This window comes from Phocoena sinus, chromosome 4 (assembly GCF_008692025.1).
Source record: "Phocoena sinus isolate mPhoSin1 chromosome 4, mPhoSin1.pri, whole genome shotgun sequence".
Classification (NCBI taxonomy): Eukaryota; Metazoa; Chordata; class Mammalia; order Artiodactyla; family Phocoenidae; genus Phocoena; species Phocoena sinus.
In genome coordinates, this window is record NC_045766.1 from 60196771 (window position 1) to 60214868 (window position 18098).

The 18098-nt window shown below is 35.7% G+C and overlaps 1 protein-coding gene across 1 annotated transcript in view; it reads left to right on the forward strand.

Annotated features, from left to right (window-relative positions):
• ATP11B (ATPase phospholipid transporting 11B (putative)) overlaps positions 1-13899 on the forward strand; it is a 126832-nt gene extending 112933 nt beyond the window's left edge. Inside the window, 2 exon segments of the mRNA XM_032630197.1 lie at positions 6015-6148; positions 10309-13899. Coding sequence (XP_032486088.1) covers positions 6015-6148; positions 10309-10390 — 216 coding nt within the window. The 3' untranslated portion in view covers positions 10391-13899.
• The last annotated feature ends 4199 nt before the right edge of the window (positions 13900-18098 follow it).

The window sequence follows — 18098 nt, forward strand, 5'->3', positions numbered from 1 at the left end:
AAATCACTTTTTAAAAAGTAAGTATTAAATAATATCTCTCTCCTATATTTTCTGCCTTGAAATGGCAGTTGTTTCTCTAATCAAAATTTGGTCAGCCTTGCCAAATCTGGCAGAACTATGCTGAGCCCTAAATGTTGCCATGGGCTAGACTCTCCTAGTCATCTCCCTCTGTGTCACCCTGCCTCTTAGGCCTTCATTGTTCTGTCACATTTTTGTCTCTGGATTCCTGGCCCTACTCTGGATGCCCTCTTTCCAGCTTGCACCTAGCTACCATAGAGATATCAGCAGGATGCTACGGCTACTGACCTTTCTCATTGTGAACCAGGACGCTTAAGCCCCAGACCTGAAACCTGCCACCACCAACAACAAAAAACATTTTAAGCAGTATCAACCAACTACAAGTCACCTTCCTCTTCTTGTGTGACAAAGATACATACAGCTATTGCTTCACTTAACAAAGCAGTGAACTACAAAAGGAACAGAAAACCTTAATGGCCTGTATTTAGTTATTGGCCACTAAAAGCTACACTTTTCTGAATGAGTAAAATTTTGTAAACAAATACAATCGAACATTTAAAAGACTAATAATAATAAGGCAGGACCTAGATGCATATCTGATAAGTGTGACAGTTTACAAAACTAATGTTATTTTCAAATCTGTTCTGACTTATTGAATAGCTTTTTCATTTGGAGGTCAAAATGAAGAAAAATATTAGTATTGATATTATTTCTACCAAATGGTAATGAGATATGCTGTGAATGATTAATACTTAGAAAACTGATTTCTTAACATCAGCTGTGCTGATTAGTTAATTGTTGCTATTCTGATTTACCCTCTCCATTAAATTAAAATTGGAGATTTTATTTTTCACAGATAATTCATACTCTTGTTCACCTAAACTACAAATTCCTAGTCAGATACTGTTATTTGGCAATCACATCATTAAAATAAAGGGGCCTCAGTCTTTTTGAAACAAGGAATAAGCCAAGTTTATTAAAATAAGCTTCCCTGGGCTTCCCTGGTGGCGCAGTGGTTGAGAGTCCGCCTGCCGATGCAGGGGACATGGGTTCATGCCCCGGTCCGGGAAGATCCCACATGCTGTGGAGCGGCTGGGCTCGTGAGCCATGGCCGCTGAGCCAGCGCGTCCGGAGCCTGTGCTCCACGACGGGAGAGGCCACAACAGTGAGAGGCCCGCGTACCGCAAAAAAAAAAAAAAAAAAAAGAAGCTTACCTAATAAATAGAATTCATATTGTATGCTTATTTTCACACTTAAATTAAGGCAACACATGTGGAAATCTCCTTCATTCTGGAGATCCCTAAAAGTCAGTATAGAGGTATTTTATTTATACTTAAAATTGGCTTTCAAAATTGTTTATTTTACTTGGTGAGAAAGAAAGGGAAGGGAGTCCAGAGAAGTAAATGTGAGCTTACAGCATGTTTTGGAGAAAGAGGCCTTGAGTAAGCGAAGCAGTTATTTAAATACCATCATTAAACAGGTACCTCTTCCAATTCTGAATAAGAACTTGAAGCTATTAACTTGTTGTAGGGGTTTTATTATTCTTAGCCAAATATGGAAATTGGTAATATTTGATGACTTTTGATCTCACATTTAAAAGAAAATCATTTCCTTAAATGCCTTTTCTTCCCTCCATAATTATAGTTTAAGGCTTCTTTCCAAATATCTCCTTTAAGGCTAAGCAAAGTGTTCTTTGATTATGAAGTATATAAAACAATTTTACAGGCAAAAGAACAAATATGGTCAATAGTTAAATAATTTTTATCTAAAGTTAAAGAACTTTATTTGATTTGATAGGGTTAAAATGTCATAGGCGTGACTAAAAAACTTAGAAACGTATGACAGTTTTCCAACACTTAGAAAATTTAAGGAAGATTTTTGTAGAAGTAACAGGAGAAACTTCTAAATGTTTACCATCATTGATGTGAAAATAATGGAAATAAGAGCAGTGAGCCAGAATTTATTTCAAAAGGGAAGTTCTATAAAGATGAAAATTTTTATTAGCCATACATACCCATGTTGGATCTCCATAGTTGTTTTGCTTGGCAGCCCTTTTAGCTCTAAGTTACGTGGTTGTTTCTGGGAAGTAAATGTGGTGGAGAGTGAGTCTTACCAATAAATCAAAATTTCTGTTAAGTTAAAAGTTACTGTTTAGTGCCACCAGGTAGGGTCTCACTCCTGTTACTTGTTTTCTTTTCTAGTATTTATTAATAGTCTCTTTTTTAAAAAGGTAATGACTCCCTCTCCTTACTTTGAATGAAATGAGGTCTAAATGCTCCACCCCCGGTTATACTGGAAGCTATGATATGAGATCAAATATGTATATATGGAAAAGTGATGGAGCTTGGAGGTTTGCTAGAGAACACTATAGTGTTTTCTATAGATAGCTTTACAGTAACACAGTTAACCAGCATTTTCAAAACAGTTGGGTTTTTTCTTTCTCCTTAGGGAATAAAAAGGAAATATATTTTGCTTAGTTCAGAAGGTGATCTGAAAAAGTCATTTCTTTTTTTTTTTTTTTTTTTTTTTTTTTTTGCGGTACGTGGGCCTCTCAGCGCCGCAGCCTCTCCCGCTGCGGAGCGCAGGCTCAGCGGCCATGGCTCACGGGCCTAGCCGCTCCGCAGCATGTGGGATCCTCCCGGACCGGGGCACAAACCCGTGTCCCCTGCATCGGCAGGCGGACTCCCAACCACTACGCCACAAGGGAAGCCCGTATATTTTTGACATATTAAGATGTTTACTCTCTGTGTTGAGTTGCCCTTAGTTTAATACTTGTCCTTAGGTTTTAAAGTAAAAGGTGATGAATGCAAAGCAGATCCAAACCTAAGCAGTGTTCTGCATGTATGTGGACACTCAAATGCTGCTGACCTTATGGATGTTATCTTTAGTGAATCCCTGTCAGTTGGTTGAGCACCAGCAGTAGTAAAGCACATGTTGTTAAGCTAAGAAGAACCAAACCCCTTGCTCTTTCAAGTTTCTGGTCTAGTTCAGTGCTCCCCAGATAAATGTTGTGAATGACCAGTTTGTTTTCTTGTTTGTTTTGTTGTTGTTCATTTCCAGTTCATCAATAAAAATGAATTACTAGGAAATGAAATTTGAAAGATATATAAAATAAGCCCCATTTTTTAAATTAGATTCAACAGTTACAAAAGTATTCTGTCAAATTGCCATAAAATTGTCTAATCTCTTACTCTCATGGGCCAGACGCACTTGTCTCTCATGAGCTAGTAACAGTGTTCTCAGACCAACAGTGATCCATAGATCACACTTTGAGTCACACTGGTCTTTTTGCAAGGGGGTAGGAGTAACAACTACTCTCTCTACACTTAGGCTAAACATGCACTAAATGCACATCATACTTTTCTGCCCACGCAGTTACTCATTCTCTCTGCTTATAGCCTGGAATGCTGTTACTCTCCCATCTCCAGCTATTGAAATCCCATCCAGTCTTCATATGCCATCTTTTTCATCAAATCTCTCATGCTCTCCCAGTAATACCAACAACAACAGCTGGGTTTGAGCTTTCCTTCCTCTTTTTCAATATTGTACTCTGCTTCATACCATAATTATAAGAAGGCAGTATAACAGCATGGTAAAGAGGTTTAGGCCCTGGAATCAAACCAAGACTCAAGCCCCAGCTGGGTGAGCATGAACATATTTTTAACTTCTCTGTTTCCTCATCTGTAAAATGTGTATGAGTCTGGTGCCTGTCCAAAAAGGTGGTTATAAATGAGGTAATCCATGAGAAGCATCTTACATACTAACTGGCACATACATAGTAAGCATTCCATTAATATAACTGCCATTATTACTTGTTCCTGGCTTATCTCTCACCCTTTTCTTTATCCTTTACTCAACAGATTGAAGGCAGGGTTGCTGTCCCCTTTAGGAACCAGCACAGTGCCTTGCTCAGTGAAGTATAAGTTGAAGTTCAGTGCTTCTGTCGTTTAAATGATTCAAACAAGAATTGGAATAGAATCTAGAGAGAAAGAGGTAGTACTGATAGTTGGAGAGGTGGAGGAGGTTTCATAGAGATGATGGTATTTAAACTGAACTTGGTGTTAGGGGTCAGCAGTCTGCCCCCCAGTTGGTGACAGGCCCTGACACATACCCACAGGCAGGGAGCAGTGCCTGGTTGGCTGTGTAGAGACTGAACAGGAGCATTTAGAAGTAGAGCAGCAAAGGCAGCCTGATATCAGGTTATAAAGGGCCCTACAGGCCTCTTTGAGGTGTAGTACTTTATCCTTGAGCATGTGGGAGCTCTAAAGTCCTGCTTCCTACAGAGGTTGGCTTTGGGGTGGAGGAAGCTGGAGCCCAGTGACCCAAGGAGGAAACTGGGAAACTGGTGAAATCCTGTTACCTAAACCAGCATTTCCTAAAATCTTCCACTGAATATTAATGTTCCTCCTGGTGTTGATTAATGTTCCATTTGGGGAGGGGAGGAAGGGGAGTTTACTGAAAAAAACAAATTTGAGAATTGCACCATGTCTAGCTCTCTCCCTGGAGACTGACCGTACAACCTGACTTACTGACAGTCCTTTACTCACAAAGTCTGTTTAGACATTCCTTGAACTAGTGTTTCTCAAACTTAATTGGCCACAGAACTTTCTTGTGTGCAATGTCTGTAAATATCTCATAATACACAGTTTAAGAAATAGTATCGTAAACAGTCCTAAACCCAAGGGTATTATAATAAAGGAATAAGTAAAATTTGGCTATTTCTCAGTGCTTAGCAGATCCTAGGACATTGATGCAATCAGTTCATTGCCTAACAGGAACCAAGTTGTCTCGCACTGCTTGGTATTTGGCAGCATTATTCTGAGCAGGGATTTTGCAGGACCTCACCAGTTGCTTAGGTTCGGAATGCCAGGTTATTTACGTTTCATCATGTTTGTGTCCTCTGTCCATTGTGAGTGTCTCCACAAGTGTCCCCTGTTGCCATGCCTACACTCGACACTTGGTGATTCCCAGCCTTTGTGAATTGCAGCACTCTAATGAATCTATTTTTGTTGTTTTCCTTCCTCTACGCTTTTGAAAGATTTGTTATGCAATATGTTATATATGTAAAGGAAAATGAGTGAAAAATAAGTTCAAAATGATAACCCTTGAGAAATTTAGGTGTACCCTTGACTGTGTCAAAACCAGGGTTGGGAGTCATTGGGCTATGTGGTCATACCATTTTTTACCCCTTATTTTAACAGGATTGAAATTATTAGTACTGTGGCTTTAAGTTTTTCTTGCCAGGTTTTTTTATCCCTCAATCAATATAAACCTTGCAAGCTTACAGAAATTAATTCAGTTTTAAATCTAAATAGTACTACTTAGTTACTTCTTTATTTTAATAATGTATCATCAGTTAATTTTTAAAAAGCAAGATGAACTTATTATGGGCATGGTTAGCACTTAATAGTTGCTTAGCAATTTAAGGCAGATGATGCTTTTTTCAAGAATTATTTATGATGTGTATATATATATATCTATGTGGTGTTTAGAACCTGGCACTACATAAGGTGTTTGCTACTATTGTTGTTGTTAATTGGGATTTGGTCCTGCCTGGTTATTTCCCAGTCTTCAAAATAATTTAAACTCTACTTTTCTCAGTTACTAGATATTTTTAATTGAAGTTGCAGGAGCATTTCACCTAAACAAAAGCTCAAAGAAGAATGAGAATTCATTAAGTCTCTGAGTGGTTGATGTAAATAAATCATTTTAATCATAATATATTAAGATATTAAAATGCAAAATCTTTGCAGATTTATATAGTATCCAGGTACTTGTTTTATATAATGATTTTACTCAGCCTCTAATTTAGGACACAGTGCCTTTTAAATATTTTTGTATGATTACTCTTAATTAAAGCCTTCTATACATTTCCATATTATAGAAAACATGTATATATTACTTTTGGTTTTAAAGTGCTTGTTGCAGTTTTTTTAATGCTTTTTGGAATTTCAAATCTATAAATAACTAATATTTTTCTCCTTCAACTCCTTCAGCTTACTGAAACAAATTCAAGTATCAAGTGCTTGGACTCCATGTGCTGTTTCTCAGAAGGAGAAACAGCGTGCGCATCTGTTGGAAGAATGCTGGAACGAGTAATAGGAAGATGTAGTCCATCCCATGTCAGCAGGTGTGAAATTTCTCTAAGTAGCCTTTGCTGCAGATGAGTATCCTATAAACTGGAACAGGATGAACCTGCATCTCTAGATACCTAATAAGTCAGCCCCTGGTTTTACCAACTGAAGCAGGAAGTGTGCTCTTTATTAGCACTCTTTGATGGTATTTCACTTTGTGGCTTTAGGGTGTAGAGGGTTCTTTCACTAACAAAGGAACGGAAAGCACCTTTGAAGAGACTTTTCATCTAATGAACAAAAAATCTTGCTTTACAGTCTTTCTCAAATGTGGTGAATAGGAGTGTGTATCTGGTACTCGTTTTATTTTTATAACTTTCTTTTTTTGATTATACCTAAATTGTTTTATTTCCTGTATTTTGCTTGTATGTTTGCTTTTTGTATTTACAAAATAATCTACACATAATAGTAAAGTCAAAAGATTTTGCCTTTCTTATTCTTCATGTATATTGTCTAGTCACTCATTTGAGACTTTGAGGTATTTATAAACATAAAAGGCTGAAATTCTGCTCTCCTACACCTTTTTATGTGTATAATGAGGTTTTAAAATAAGTTATGATTTTTAAGTTTTTACTCGGTATTTATGGTCTAATTAAAAGTCTATAGGTTAGAACAGGCTCTTTAAATTATGGTTTAGAAGAATTTTAGTGTTTTTGTCTCCTCCCAAATGTGTTCCTTGAATTAGATTTGCTCTTTTGGATCATAACAAAAATACCATTTTTTGGTATATACCACTTAAATTATTTAAAAGTGAAATTGATTCAATTCTTTATACATTTCCCCAAGAGACATGTTATTATTTAGGGAATATTAAGGAATAGAAATAATTTTTTTCACACTTTGGTATTCTTTAGGTGAATGATATCGAAGTCTCAAAGTCAGAGCAGCAGTGCACTTGTGTTCATGAAGGGTTACGGATGGGCAAGAATGGATGGTCATTTCCATTGTCCACAGCGTGCCACATGAATAGTATCACTTTCTACATGTGCCACGCCTGGGAAAAGGTTGGAAAGACCCCAGGAGCAGGGAATAAAGGGCAGAGGAGGCACTACTCTTATCTGTTGATAAGAATTTTTAATATTTGGTTGACTTTATGTTTTAAAAATAATGAGTATGACATCATTCTTGTATCATAGAATTCAGGTAACTTTTACTGGTGAACTTGTTAGTTCCCACTTTGCCTTTAGTTGTGGCCATTTCTTTATGGTACAGTTGCATTTATAAAGAGCATTCTTATGTTAATAACATAATGTCTGTGGTTTCAGACCCCATTTGTTGATTATAATGTGATCAAAAATATTTCCATAATGCTGTGATACTATTTTGTAGGCGTTTTATTCCACATGTAAGAATTACTATGAGCACCTAAATTTATTGGGACTTGTATGTTATGACTTACACAACTGTATTATGAAATGCATTATAAGAAAGTAGTTCTGTCATGTACCCAGGCCAACAAGTGTCCCAAAGGAAGTTCCAGAAAGAGCTAATGTATAATATAAGACAGCTTTACTGCACAGAACTAAGGTGGGAATTAGACTAAGAGACTACTGTAGAACTTGTATAGAATTTTTAGAACTTTTTCAACACGAAATTCTCTTTAATGACAATATACATCTTCACTAACTACTAAAAAAAGACTAGAATTAATTTTAAATGATCCCAGAATATTTTTCTGCTTTATATATATTCCCATTTTCTGGATATCAACTATTTAGGTGATGCACCCCATTATTCTTCACATAACCATTTTTATGCTGCATTATCCCTTTTGAACCTGCCCAAGGAATTATGGGATTTATTTCTGCATGTTCTGTTGAAGGTGTCTCTTCTCATCTGTACTTCTTTCCCCTTAAAATTGTATCTCACTTTTTTCTTTTTTAAGAGTTTTTTTTTCTAATAAAATGTTTAACAGTAATGAATATCTTATTTGACAGACTATAAATACCTTTCCAATTTTGTCCAGCATCTCAGGTTATGCTGTCGGTTACTACTGTCATTATCTCCCTGTTTTCTTCAAATGAATAATCTAAAAAGTCTTTTGAGATTTGTTGTATTTTTTTTTTTTAGTGGATAAAACTATACAATATTCAGAACCACTTGGTGCTTTTCTAAGGGCTATATGAATATTGCCATGGGTCCATTAACATTATATTTAAACTTTGAAAAGTCATTCGTTTTTTACTTGTAATTGTTTTAGTGAAATATATTTGGCATTCTATTTTGCTTTTGGAATAGCGTCTATTCTACATTTCTCTCATGTCTAATTTAAAAGGTAGGGCAAGACTGATACCTCTATTTACAAGATGTAGAATCCTTTGGATATTTGTTCCATTAACATTAATTAAACATAAGAGGTAATGGTCATCTCCTGAGAAATACAATTAGTGCTTTCATATGACAGATTTCTTTACTAATAAAGTTTTACCATCCAGGCACAAAAATTCTATTTATATTTTACTAATTGATGTTGTCAAAGGAATATGCCATATTGCAAGCTCTGTTTCAAAGATAGCATCATGGTGCTATATAAAGGATATGCCATGTTGTACTCTAAAGGGCTGTACTTCAGCAATAAATGCTTTTCTGTATGTAATTTACCAACAGTTACTTTATCCTAATCAAAACTGTCTTTTAAGTAGAAAGGAATTAATAGTTAATATGTAGTTCAGGTGTTTAATGGTCTGTCAAATATGATATTTAACAATATGAATGCACATGTGTGCTTTGAAAAGATCAAAAATGAAGGAAACCTTACCTAATAAGATTCTTCTATGTAAGCAATGGTTGGAAAAGAGGAAAAACTAAAATATTGGCAGTTTGGGAGTATTGTTTATAGTTATGTTTTGTCATCTGTGTCTGAGCATACTTTTTCTTGCATAAATACTTACTCTAAGAAATGTTCATAGTCTTACTCCATTCATGTATTTTACAAATACTGAGTACCTACTATAGCACAGTTCTAGGTGCTAGAGACCGTAGTGAGCAAGCCCTTCTTAAACGAAGGTAGATACTGTTTAAGTTTTCTGGAAACTAGTAAAATTAGAGAACCTGTAAACCACTGGTATTGTTGTTGCTTGTTTTGTCTTCCTCTTTGCCAACTTTGTAAAGTTTCTAGGTTCCAATCTTCATTGTGACTGTGCTCACTTAATCGGTTTATAATTGAACTACATACAAACTTTAGTCTCTAGGAAACAGCAGATTTTTTATAAAAGTGAATTTGGGCCATTTTAAGTGCTAATCTCTTTCTCTAACTTCTCTATTTAAGGAAAGTGGGAACCCTGGAAAAAGTTACATAAAACGTATTTATTAAGTGCTTTTAGTCTTCTAAGAAAGGCCACCTTTAACTTGGTAATCCTAATACTGTCCTTGAAATAGGTTAGGCCATTTTAAGCATGGCAGGCTATTTTTAGTCTTAAGTTATTTTAGCTGAAATTGGTACAGCTGCAAATAAAGTATTACATAATGAATTGCTTATGGCCTTATCATTCAGACAGACAGTAGTTAACTTTTTCCAGACCAGTAGAGGATCATTTGTTCTTAGTTAAGTGAAAACCCTAGTGACTTCTAGCTGTCTTTGATACCTATTGAGTCAAAACATTTACTTCGTTCAAGGTGTCTTTGATACCTATTGAATTAAAACATTTACTTTGTTCAAGCTAATTAATGCTAAAACCTTTAGAATAGAATTTATACCTGAAAAGAAATAATAATATAATATGAACATACTACTGTTTCATTCCAAAGCTTTTGGTAAGTGGGATTTTTGTTTGTTTGCTTTCGTGATGTCAAAATACAGCCTAGTTGCTTTTCAGTAAAACCAAATGTGCATACCTCTTAATAACAAACTTGTTTCTTATTGAATTAAGATTTTAAGAGTGTCTCATGCTTTGCTACCTGTAGAAATTGTTTTAATGCTAATGAATTTTGGCTAATATTTTTATATGATGACTAGAGCATTATTTTTCCCAAGTTTTTGTATAATGTTTGGTCCTTCAGTGCTAGTAAGAAGAACTTATCTTTAGCATTTAAAAATGCATCAATCAGTGCTTATTTTAATACTCAAATCGCATTTTGGTCCTAAGTTTTAGAGTAAAATTTTTTCTCAATTGAAACATAGGTCCTGGTGAGCCAAACTTTTCTCTTATTGTTACTTTAGATCATGGAGTGCATCGGATCCTTTCTATACCAACGACAGGAGCATCTTGACTCTCTCCACAATGGACTCGTCTACTTGTTAAAGGGGCAGTAGTACTTTGTGGGAGCCATTTCAACTCCTTTCCTAAAATTCAGTGTGATCATCCTGGTAATGGCCACACTACCTCTGCGGAATTACTTTCTGAAATCTCTGGAGTAGTTCATGCCCACTCAGAGTTATAATGGCAAACAAACAAAAAGCATTACCATGCACCCCTGTCAGCCGCCCTCTTAATTTAAATCTGAACATGTTAAAATTTATGAATAAAGAGACATTTTCATCTCTTTATCTGGGTTGTCCCCGTGTGCTTACGGGACTCCCAGTGGCATTTCAGCCTTTTGCTAAGGCCACTAAATATTTTAACATCAAGGTAGAAAAGGGAGCTAATTCCTAGTTAATTGTATTTTTTAGTATGGCTTGGTTATTGAGTCTTCTGTTTAAATCTGCCTCTATAAATTATGCTGAAAAGTTTGCCTTGAAAACTCTATTTTTTTATTAGAGTTATATTTGAAACTTTTCATGGGAAAAGTTAATGTGAATAGTAAGGAATTTGGTCCCTCAGTGACCCATGTTTGTTCATTCATTAGTGCTTTCTAAGTTCACAGAGCAAATTAGGAGAATGCATTTCCAACCATTATTACTGCAGTATGGGTAGTAAATATATACCAGTACCAAAACTTCTCTAAATGTACTGTAACACAACCAGTTAAGTTAACCATATACATGCAAAGGGTATATCTTACCTATAAATCAGGAATCAAGTCCATTCACCAAATTTCAAATTGATGTTTACTATTTTTGTGACAATGTAAAGAACCTATAGTGGGTAAATTAGACACCATTAGCATATTATTATTTAATGTGTTTATCATTGGATCTTTCGCATGCTTTAATCTGGTTAATATATTTAAATTCGCTTTTTTTGTCTATCTGAAGGCTCTGTGTATAGTATTTTACGACACTGTTGTAAATTCAACTATAATCAATAAAAAACCAGTTTGAAAACTATTTAAATATTGCAAATACTTTTAATTATACAAATCAAAATATTAGGATAATTAAATCAAAATGAGAAGAGCCTCTGTCTGTAACTAGCTCAGAATTGCTCTTGCTTTTCAGTAAGCTAGCTTTTAGAATAAAGAATTTCAGATGAGAATCCTGTTATTTTTAGGTTAGTATACGTTATCTAACAGCAGACTACTACAGTGAAGTGAAATCTGCCCAGTGTCCCATTATAAGGTGTGGCTATAGAATGTAAATGAAGCAAAGTCTAAAATGCTAAATTATATGGGGTAATGGCTGCAGTAAATTTAAATGATAAAAATAATTAATCAGGTATGTATTACTGCTGTTAACTCACTGCAGTTCAGTACTTGATTTTCATCCTGAGCTTATCATGTAGATCCAGTGTTGTCATTTGTTTTGATAAAAAGTAATGTTTTAAAACTTGGAAATGATTATTAAAGAACTGTTACTCATCTCTAAGCATATTATTGTGTACATATACATTCAAAATTGTATGGAAATGGTTAAGTAAGGTGTTGCCAAAATTTTCCCTGGAGAATATGATAATTCCTTTCTGTAGGTTTATTGCACAACCTCCACCCCTTTCCCATTTCATGAATATAAGACTTCTGGAATTGGGCTGGTAGGGGAAGAATGGTAGAATTAAGACTTTACCTTTGTTCACTGGTAAACTGTTTTCTTGCTAATATAACATTTGTCTCTTTCAATAATGCAAGGATATTAGGTTATGAATTTCAGCCTAAATATTAATTTTCATAAATAGCCCTTCTTTAACTTAGATTGAGTTTAGGAAGATACTGTTATCCTGCAAATACAGTAAAGGGATAATAAAATGTACGGTGTGTACCCTTACCAGCTCGTGTTCCAGAAGAGGAAATATTGCAGAAAATATTCAGTAGAGTATTAGTGGAGAATAATACAGAATTTGCTTTTTCTTAGAATGTCTTATAAAATGTTCATATAACAAAATGACGTTCAGTAGCCCTGCATTACATCTACCTTACAGTGTTTATTTGCCATCAGTTTAACTGACTACTAACACTAGGGAAGGACTGCAAAGCTATCAAGCAGTCTCTGACCAACTACAGCAAGGCATGAGGTCAGCTAGCCTATATGGTGCTCAAGGTGTGATTGATGCAATTTTCTGCGTTCAGTATTTGAAGTTATGTAGGAATTTTATATCTGAAAAAAGTTAATAGCATCCGCTGACACGCTTCTCCTAGTCTGTTGTTAAAAACCTGCTCCATTTAAAGGAAGATTATCTTGTAAGAAAGGGGTTTTCTTCTGGTTATTTAAGAAAGTAACTCTTGTCTACAAACTTGCAGTAGTTTTCTAGTGCTAAATATTCATATTGTAAAACTATTACTGCATAATGAGTAATCAGAAATTTTCTCCCTTGCATATTTCTTTAAAATTCTTTGGAAAGTATGATGTTGATAATTAACTTTTTTATCTGCCAAAACCAGGGTACGATGCTACATGTGTTACTGCTAGTTAGTGGTCTCAAATCTATTTGCCTCACTTGTTTGCTTTTGCCTAGCCTGAAGCCTGTAGCCCTGAAGATAGCAGCAAGTACCAAGTCAGTTTCCAGAATTGCCTATCAGCTGCTTTATGTGACTCAGCACCCTGCCTTAGCTTTAGCAAGCATTAGGCTCACCCCAGAAGGAGTAGAATGTGGGCCAGGAGAACTATAGCTACCCAGCCTTTCTGTGGGGTTGAGAAGAAAAGAAGGTGAGAATTTAGTTTGAATTTCTCTTAACTAGCCTCCTCCTTGGGTCTTAATCTCTCTGAGGTCCAAAGGCTTCCCAGACCTGATCCAAACTCTGGCACTGTCCTGAGTAGGAGGTTAAACAGAGGCAAATCATCCAGTTAGGGAATACCTTGCTCAGACCAGGGTCGTTTCTACTGCGTTAAGATTGTGAAATTGGGCTCCTGTGGTAAGCTTCAGACTCCTATCTGATAGGCAGGAGTCACGGCCACTAAAAAATTTATAATTAATACCAAAACTTTTTAACATATGCTGCTCTGAAAAGTTATTGGGGACTGGGGAGAAAGGGAAAATCATCCATGTTTGTGTTTTTCCTGTAAATATCAACTTGGAGTATGATACAAGCAGGCATTAATAAGACTAACACACCAAAGAGTTATGTAAAACGTGTTTTATTAATTTTGGTCCCCCTTTAGAGACATTTTTATTTCTATCCTGATGAGTCATCTATTTTCATAAAAATAGAACATTATTAAAGTGCTGTTTATGTGAGATAACCTGAATGATATTCCTGCAAAAAAATAGATCATAACTAATGATATGTTTGTAACAATGGTGACTTAGATTTTTATGAATAATTAGTGGTTGGAAATACTGTCACAACACTCAGTTTAAAATTTTGGACCTCAGACACTGTGGCTGTCTAATATCTAAATTATCTGCATTGTCAGTAAATGTAGTATACCTATTGTACAGCTCTCAGTAATTTTTTAAAGTTTATGAAATTATATTTATCAAATAAAAAATTTCCTATGTAAGTAAAAGTCTTTTTCCATTATTTGAATGCATTTTAAGCCTCTCTCTGCTCATCACAACCAGCACTGCCAAGTTTTTTGGGGTTTTTTTAGCTAAATTTTTACTACATTTTCCCTCCACTAGAGTACAGAAATTCCATTATGCCTTTCACTAACTGCAATTTTCAAAAATCCAGAAGTTCTTTTGTTACCCAAGTTTTATAGCTTATCGGTACAGTTCCTGAAAAGCTGTCTGATTCAAATGCACCAACTGTAAAGGCCAACACACTTCAACTAGAAAATGTATCATTCATGAAAAACCAGCCAGTGTAAATTTGGAAATGCCTTAGTTTAATAGAAAATATGTGCTTTCTGGGACTTCCTTGGTGGTCCAGTGGTTAAGACTCCATGCTTCCAATTCAGGGTTCAATCCCTGATCGGGGAACTAAGATCCCACATGTTGCATGGCATGGCCAAAAAAATTAAAGTTTTTAAAAATAAAAATGTGCTTTAAAATATAACATTTAAAAAATATATATAACATTTATTTCTAAAATATTCTAACCTCCTAATGATCAGTCATTGTTTCTAATGCTTCTTCAGTTGCCACGTAATTATTTCATCTACGTTTATTAAAAAGGTAAGCTGTTGTTTTTGCGTGTTAGTATTTGCAAAGGGTGACAATGTATATAATATATGTATTTTTATTTCTGAAATGAAACAAGAACATGATCCTGGACAAGTCAGTTTATCTCGGCATCTGTTTTTATTATAAAAGGAGTTGAGGGTTTGGACTATCTTTAGGGTACTTCGGTCTTTAACTTTTATTGTACAACATAATGAATCATGTTCCTTTTTTATATATAAATTTATCTTTGGCTGTGTTGGGTCTTCGTTGCTGCACACAGGCTTTCTCTAGTTGTGGCGAGCAGGGACTACTCTTCGTTGCGGTGCTCGGGCTTCTAATTGCGGTGGCTTCTCTTTGTTGTGGAGCACAGGCTCTAGGCACACAGGCTTCAGTAGTTGTGGCACGCGGGCTCAGAGTTGTGGCTCGCAGGCTCTAGAGTGCAGGCTCAGTAGTTGTGGCTCATGGGCTTAGTTGCTCTGCAGCATGTGGGATCTTCCCGGACCAGGGCTGAAACCCGTGTCCCTGCGTTGGCAGGCAGATTCTTAACCACTGCGCCACCAGGGAAGTCCCTGGATCATGTTCTTAATGAATAGGAAATTTAGGGCAAGAAAGTAAAATTTTATGAGCAGCATTTCACTAGAAAATTTAGTGAATTCGAAAGCAATTCAAGTTTTATTTTGAAGAGTAACTTGACTCAAAGAACAAAGCTGTTGTAAATTGAGGTGAGTTCACGTATCTCTGTGAACAGCTGTTTCTGGAAGTGGCAGATCTGATAAAAATCTGATGTCAGATTGTTTTGTGTGTGTGTGGCTGTGTTAGGTCTTCATTGCTGCATGCAGGCTTTCTCCAGTTGCAGCGAGCAGGGGCTACTCTTCGTTGCGGTACACAGGCTTTTCATTGCAGTGGCTTCTCATTGCGGAGCACGGGCTCTAGGCATGCGGGTTCAGTAGTTGTGGCATGCAGACTCAGTAGTTGTGGCTCGCGGGCTCTAGAGCACGGGCTCAGTAGTTGTGGCTCATGGGCTTAGTTGCTCTGCGGCATGTGGGATCTTCCTGGACCAGGGATTGAACCCGTGTCCCCAGCCCTGGCAGGCGGATTCTTAATCACTGCACCACGAGAGAAGCCCTGATGTCATATTTTTAATACTAATTTTAAGGTAAAACGGTCTGTATTCAAGTAAAATCTGTAGACAGTGAAGTGCATAGATTTCAGGATTACGTTCTATTTCTTTTGACATTGTATACATCTGTGTGATCCTAATCCAAGTCCAGATAGAGAACTTTTCTATCATCTCAGAAGGTGTCCAGGAAATGTATTTCTCTCCCTTTCTGCCCTTGGCAACCATTTTTTTCTGTTATCTATTGTCATAGATCAGTTTCACCTGTTCTTGAATTTCATATAAATGGAATTATACATGTTCACTTTTGCATCTGACTTTGTTTACAATGTCTGTGAGGTTCATACATGTTGTTGCATATATCCATAGTTTGGAGGGTTTTTTCCTACTCTGTAGTGTTCCTTTTCATGAACATCCCACAATTTATCCTTTCTCTGGTTTATGGACATTTGAGTTATTTACAGTTTGGGGTGATTACAAATAAAGTTATTATGAACATTCTTCGTGGACGTGTTTTCATTTCTCTTATTAAATAATGAGTAGAATTTCTGGGTCATAAGTTTATGTTTAATTTTATGAGAAACTGCCAAAAGTTTTCCCAAGTGACTGTAGGTGCCATTTTATGTGCATTTGTGTACAATAATGAGAGTTCCAGTTTTATTATATCTCATGATTTTAATTTGCATAACAAATGATGTTTAACTCCTTTTTATATGCTTACTGACAATTTATCTTTTTTTTCTGAAATGTGTATTGAAGGCTCTGGCCATTTTATTTTCCATTAGGTTGCTTGTCTCATTACAGAATGGTTGGAATCCTTTTCATGAGGATGTTAGTAAGTTCTTTGTCAGATGTATGTATTACTAGCATTTTCCCCCAGCCTGTGCTCTGCCTGTATATTTTCTTACTGGTGACTTTGGGGAGCAGGAGTGTTTTATTTTGATGAAGTCCATTTTTTTTCCTTTATGGTTATGTGTTTTTTTGTGTCTTATCTAAAATATTCTTGTCAACCCCAAGTTAATGAAGATAATTTCCTATGTTTTCTTCTGAAAGCAGCCTCTTACATTTAAGTCCATGATCCATCTCAAATTCATTTATGTGTAAGATGTGAGGCAAGGATTGAGGATCTTCCTTCCTCCCAACCCCCATAAGAGTATCTATTTGGTTTAGCTCCACTTGTTGAAAATGTTCTCTATCTCCATTGAATTCATTTGGTGAATTCATTAATTCATAAAATTAGCTGACTGGGGAATTCCCTGGCAGTCCAGTGATCAGGGCTCCGCGCTCCCACTGCAGGGAGCATGGGTTTGATCCCTGGCTGGGGAACTAAGATCCCACAAGCCACGCAGTGCGGCCAAAAAATTTATAAAATAAAGTTAAATGTATAAATGTGGGTCTATTTCTGGACTCTCCAATTCTGTTCATTTATCCTTACACCGGTAGCACACTGTCTTAATTACTATAGCTTTATGCCTAGCTTTGAGATAAGGTAGTTTAAGCCCTTCAACTCTGTTGTCAAGATTGTTTTGTCTATCCCAGGTTCTTTGCATTTCCATATAAATTTTGGAATCAGCTGATCAATTTATTTAAAAAAAAATCCTGATATGATTTTGATTTGGATTGCTCTGAATTTATATATCAATTTTAAAAGCACTGACATCTTAATATTGACTCTTCTAATCCATGAACATGATATATCTCTCCATTTATCTTAGGTCTTTTCTCAAGAAGGTTTTGTAGTCTTCAGTATAGACATCTGGCAGATCTTTGTTAAACTCTTAAAATTTTTAAGGTTTATGGTGCTGTGGTAAATAGAATTGTTTCTTAATTTATCTTCCAGTTACTCATTACTGTTATACATAAATGCAATTAATTTTTGTGCTTTTTACTTTGTAACTTAACAACCTTGCTAAATTCAATTTTTCTATTTTTTTTTAACTTTTGTGTAGAATGCTTTTGATTTTGATGTAAACAGTTGTCATCTGAGAATTCAGTTTTTTCCATTTTCATGCCTTTTGTCTCTTGTTATTGCATTATTGTACTGGCTAGAGCTTCCTGTACAATGTTAAATAGACATGGTGAGAACCATGAGGTGTTGAGTTTTGAAAATGTTTTTCCTCCACTTTTCAAGATGAGCATATGGTTTTGTATGTTTTAGCTTGGTACTATGGTGAACTATTTTGGTTGATTTTCAAATGTTAAACCAACTTTATATCCCTGAAATAAATTTCACTGGGGTATGATGTGTTATCCATTTATATATTGTTGTTTGATATGCTAATATTGTGTTAGAGGCTTTTGTATCCATGCTTATGAAGGATATAGATCTGTGATTTCATTTTCTTATACCATCTCTGTCAGGTTTTGGTATTAGGGTTATGCTGGCCTCACAAAACAATTTGGGAAGTGTTCCCTCCTCCCCTTTTTTGGAAGAGTTTATGAGGTTATTATTTTTTGTTTTAATGTTTTGAAGAATTC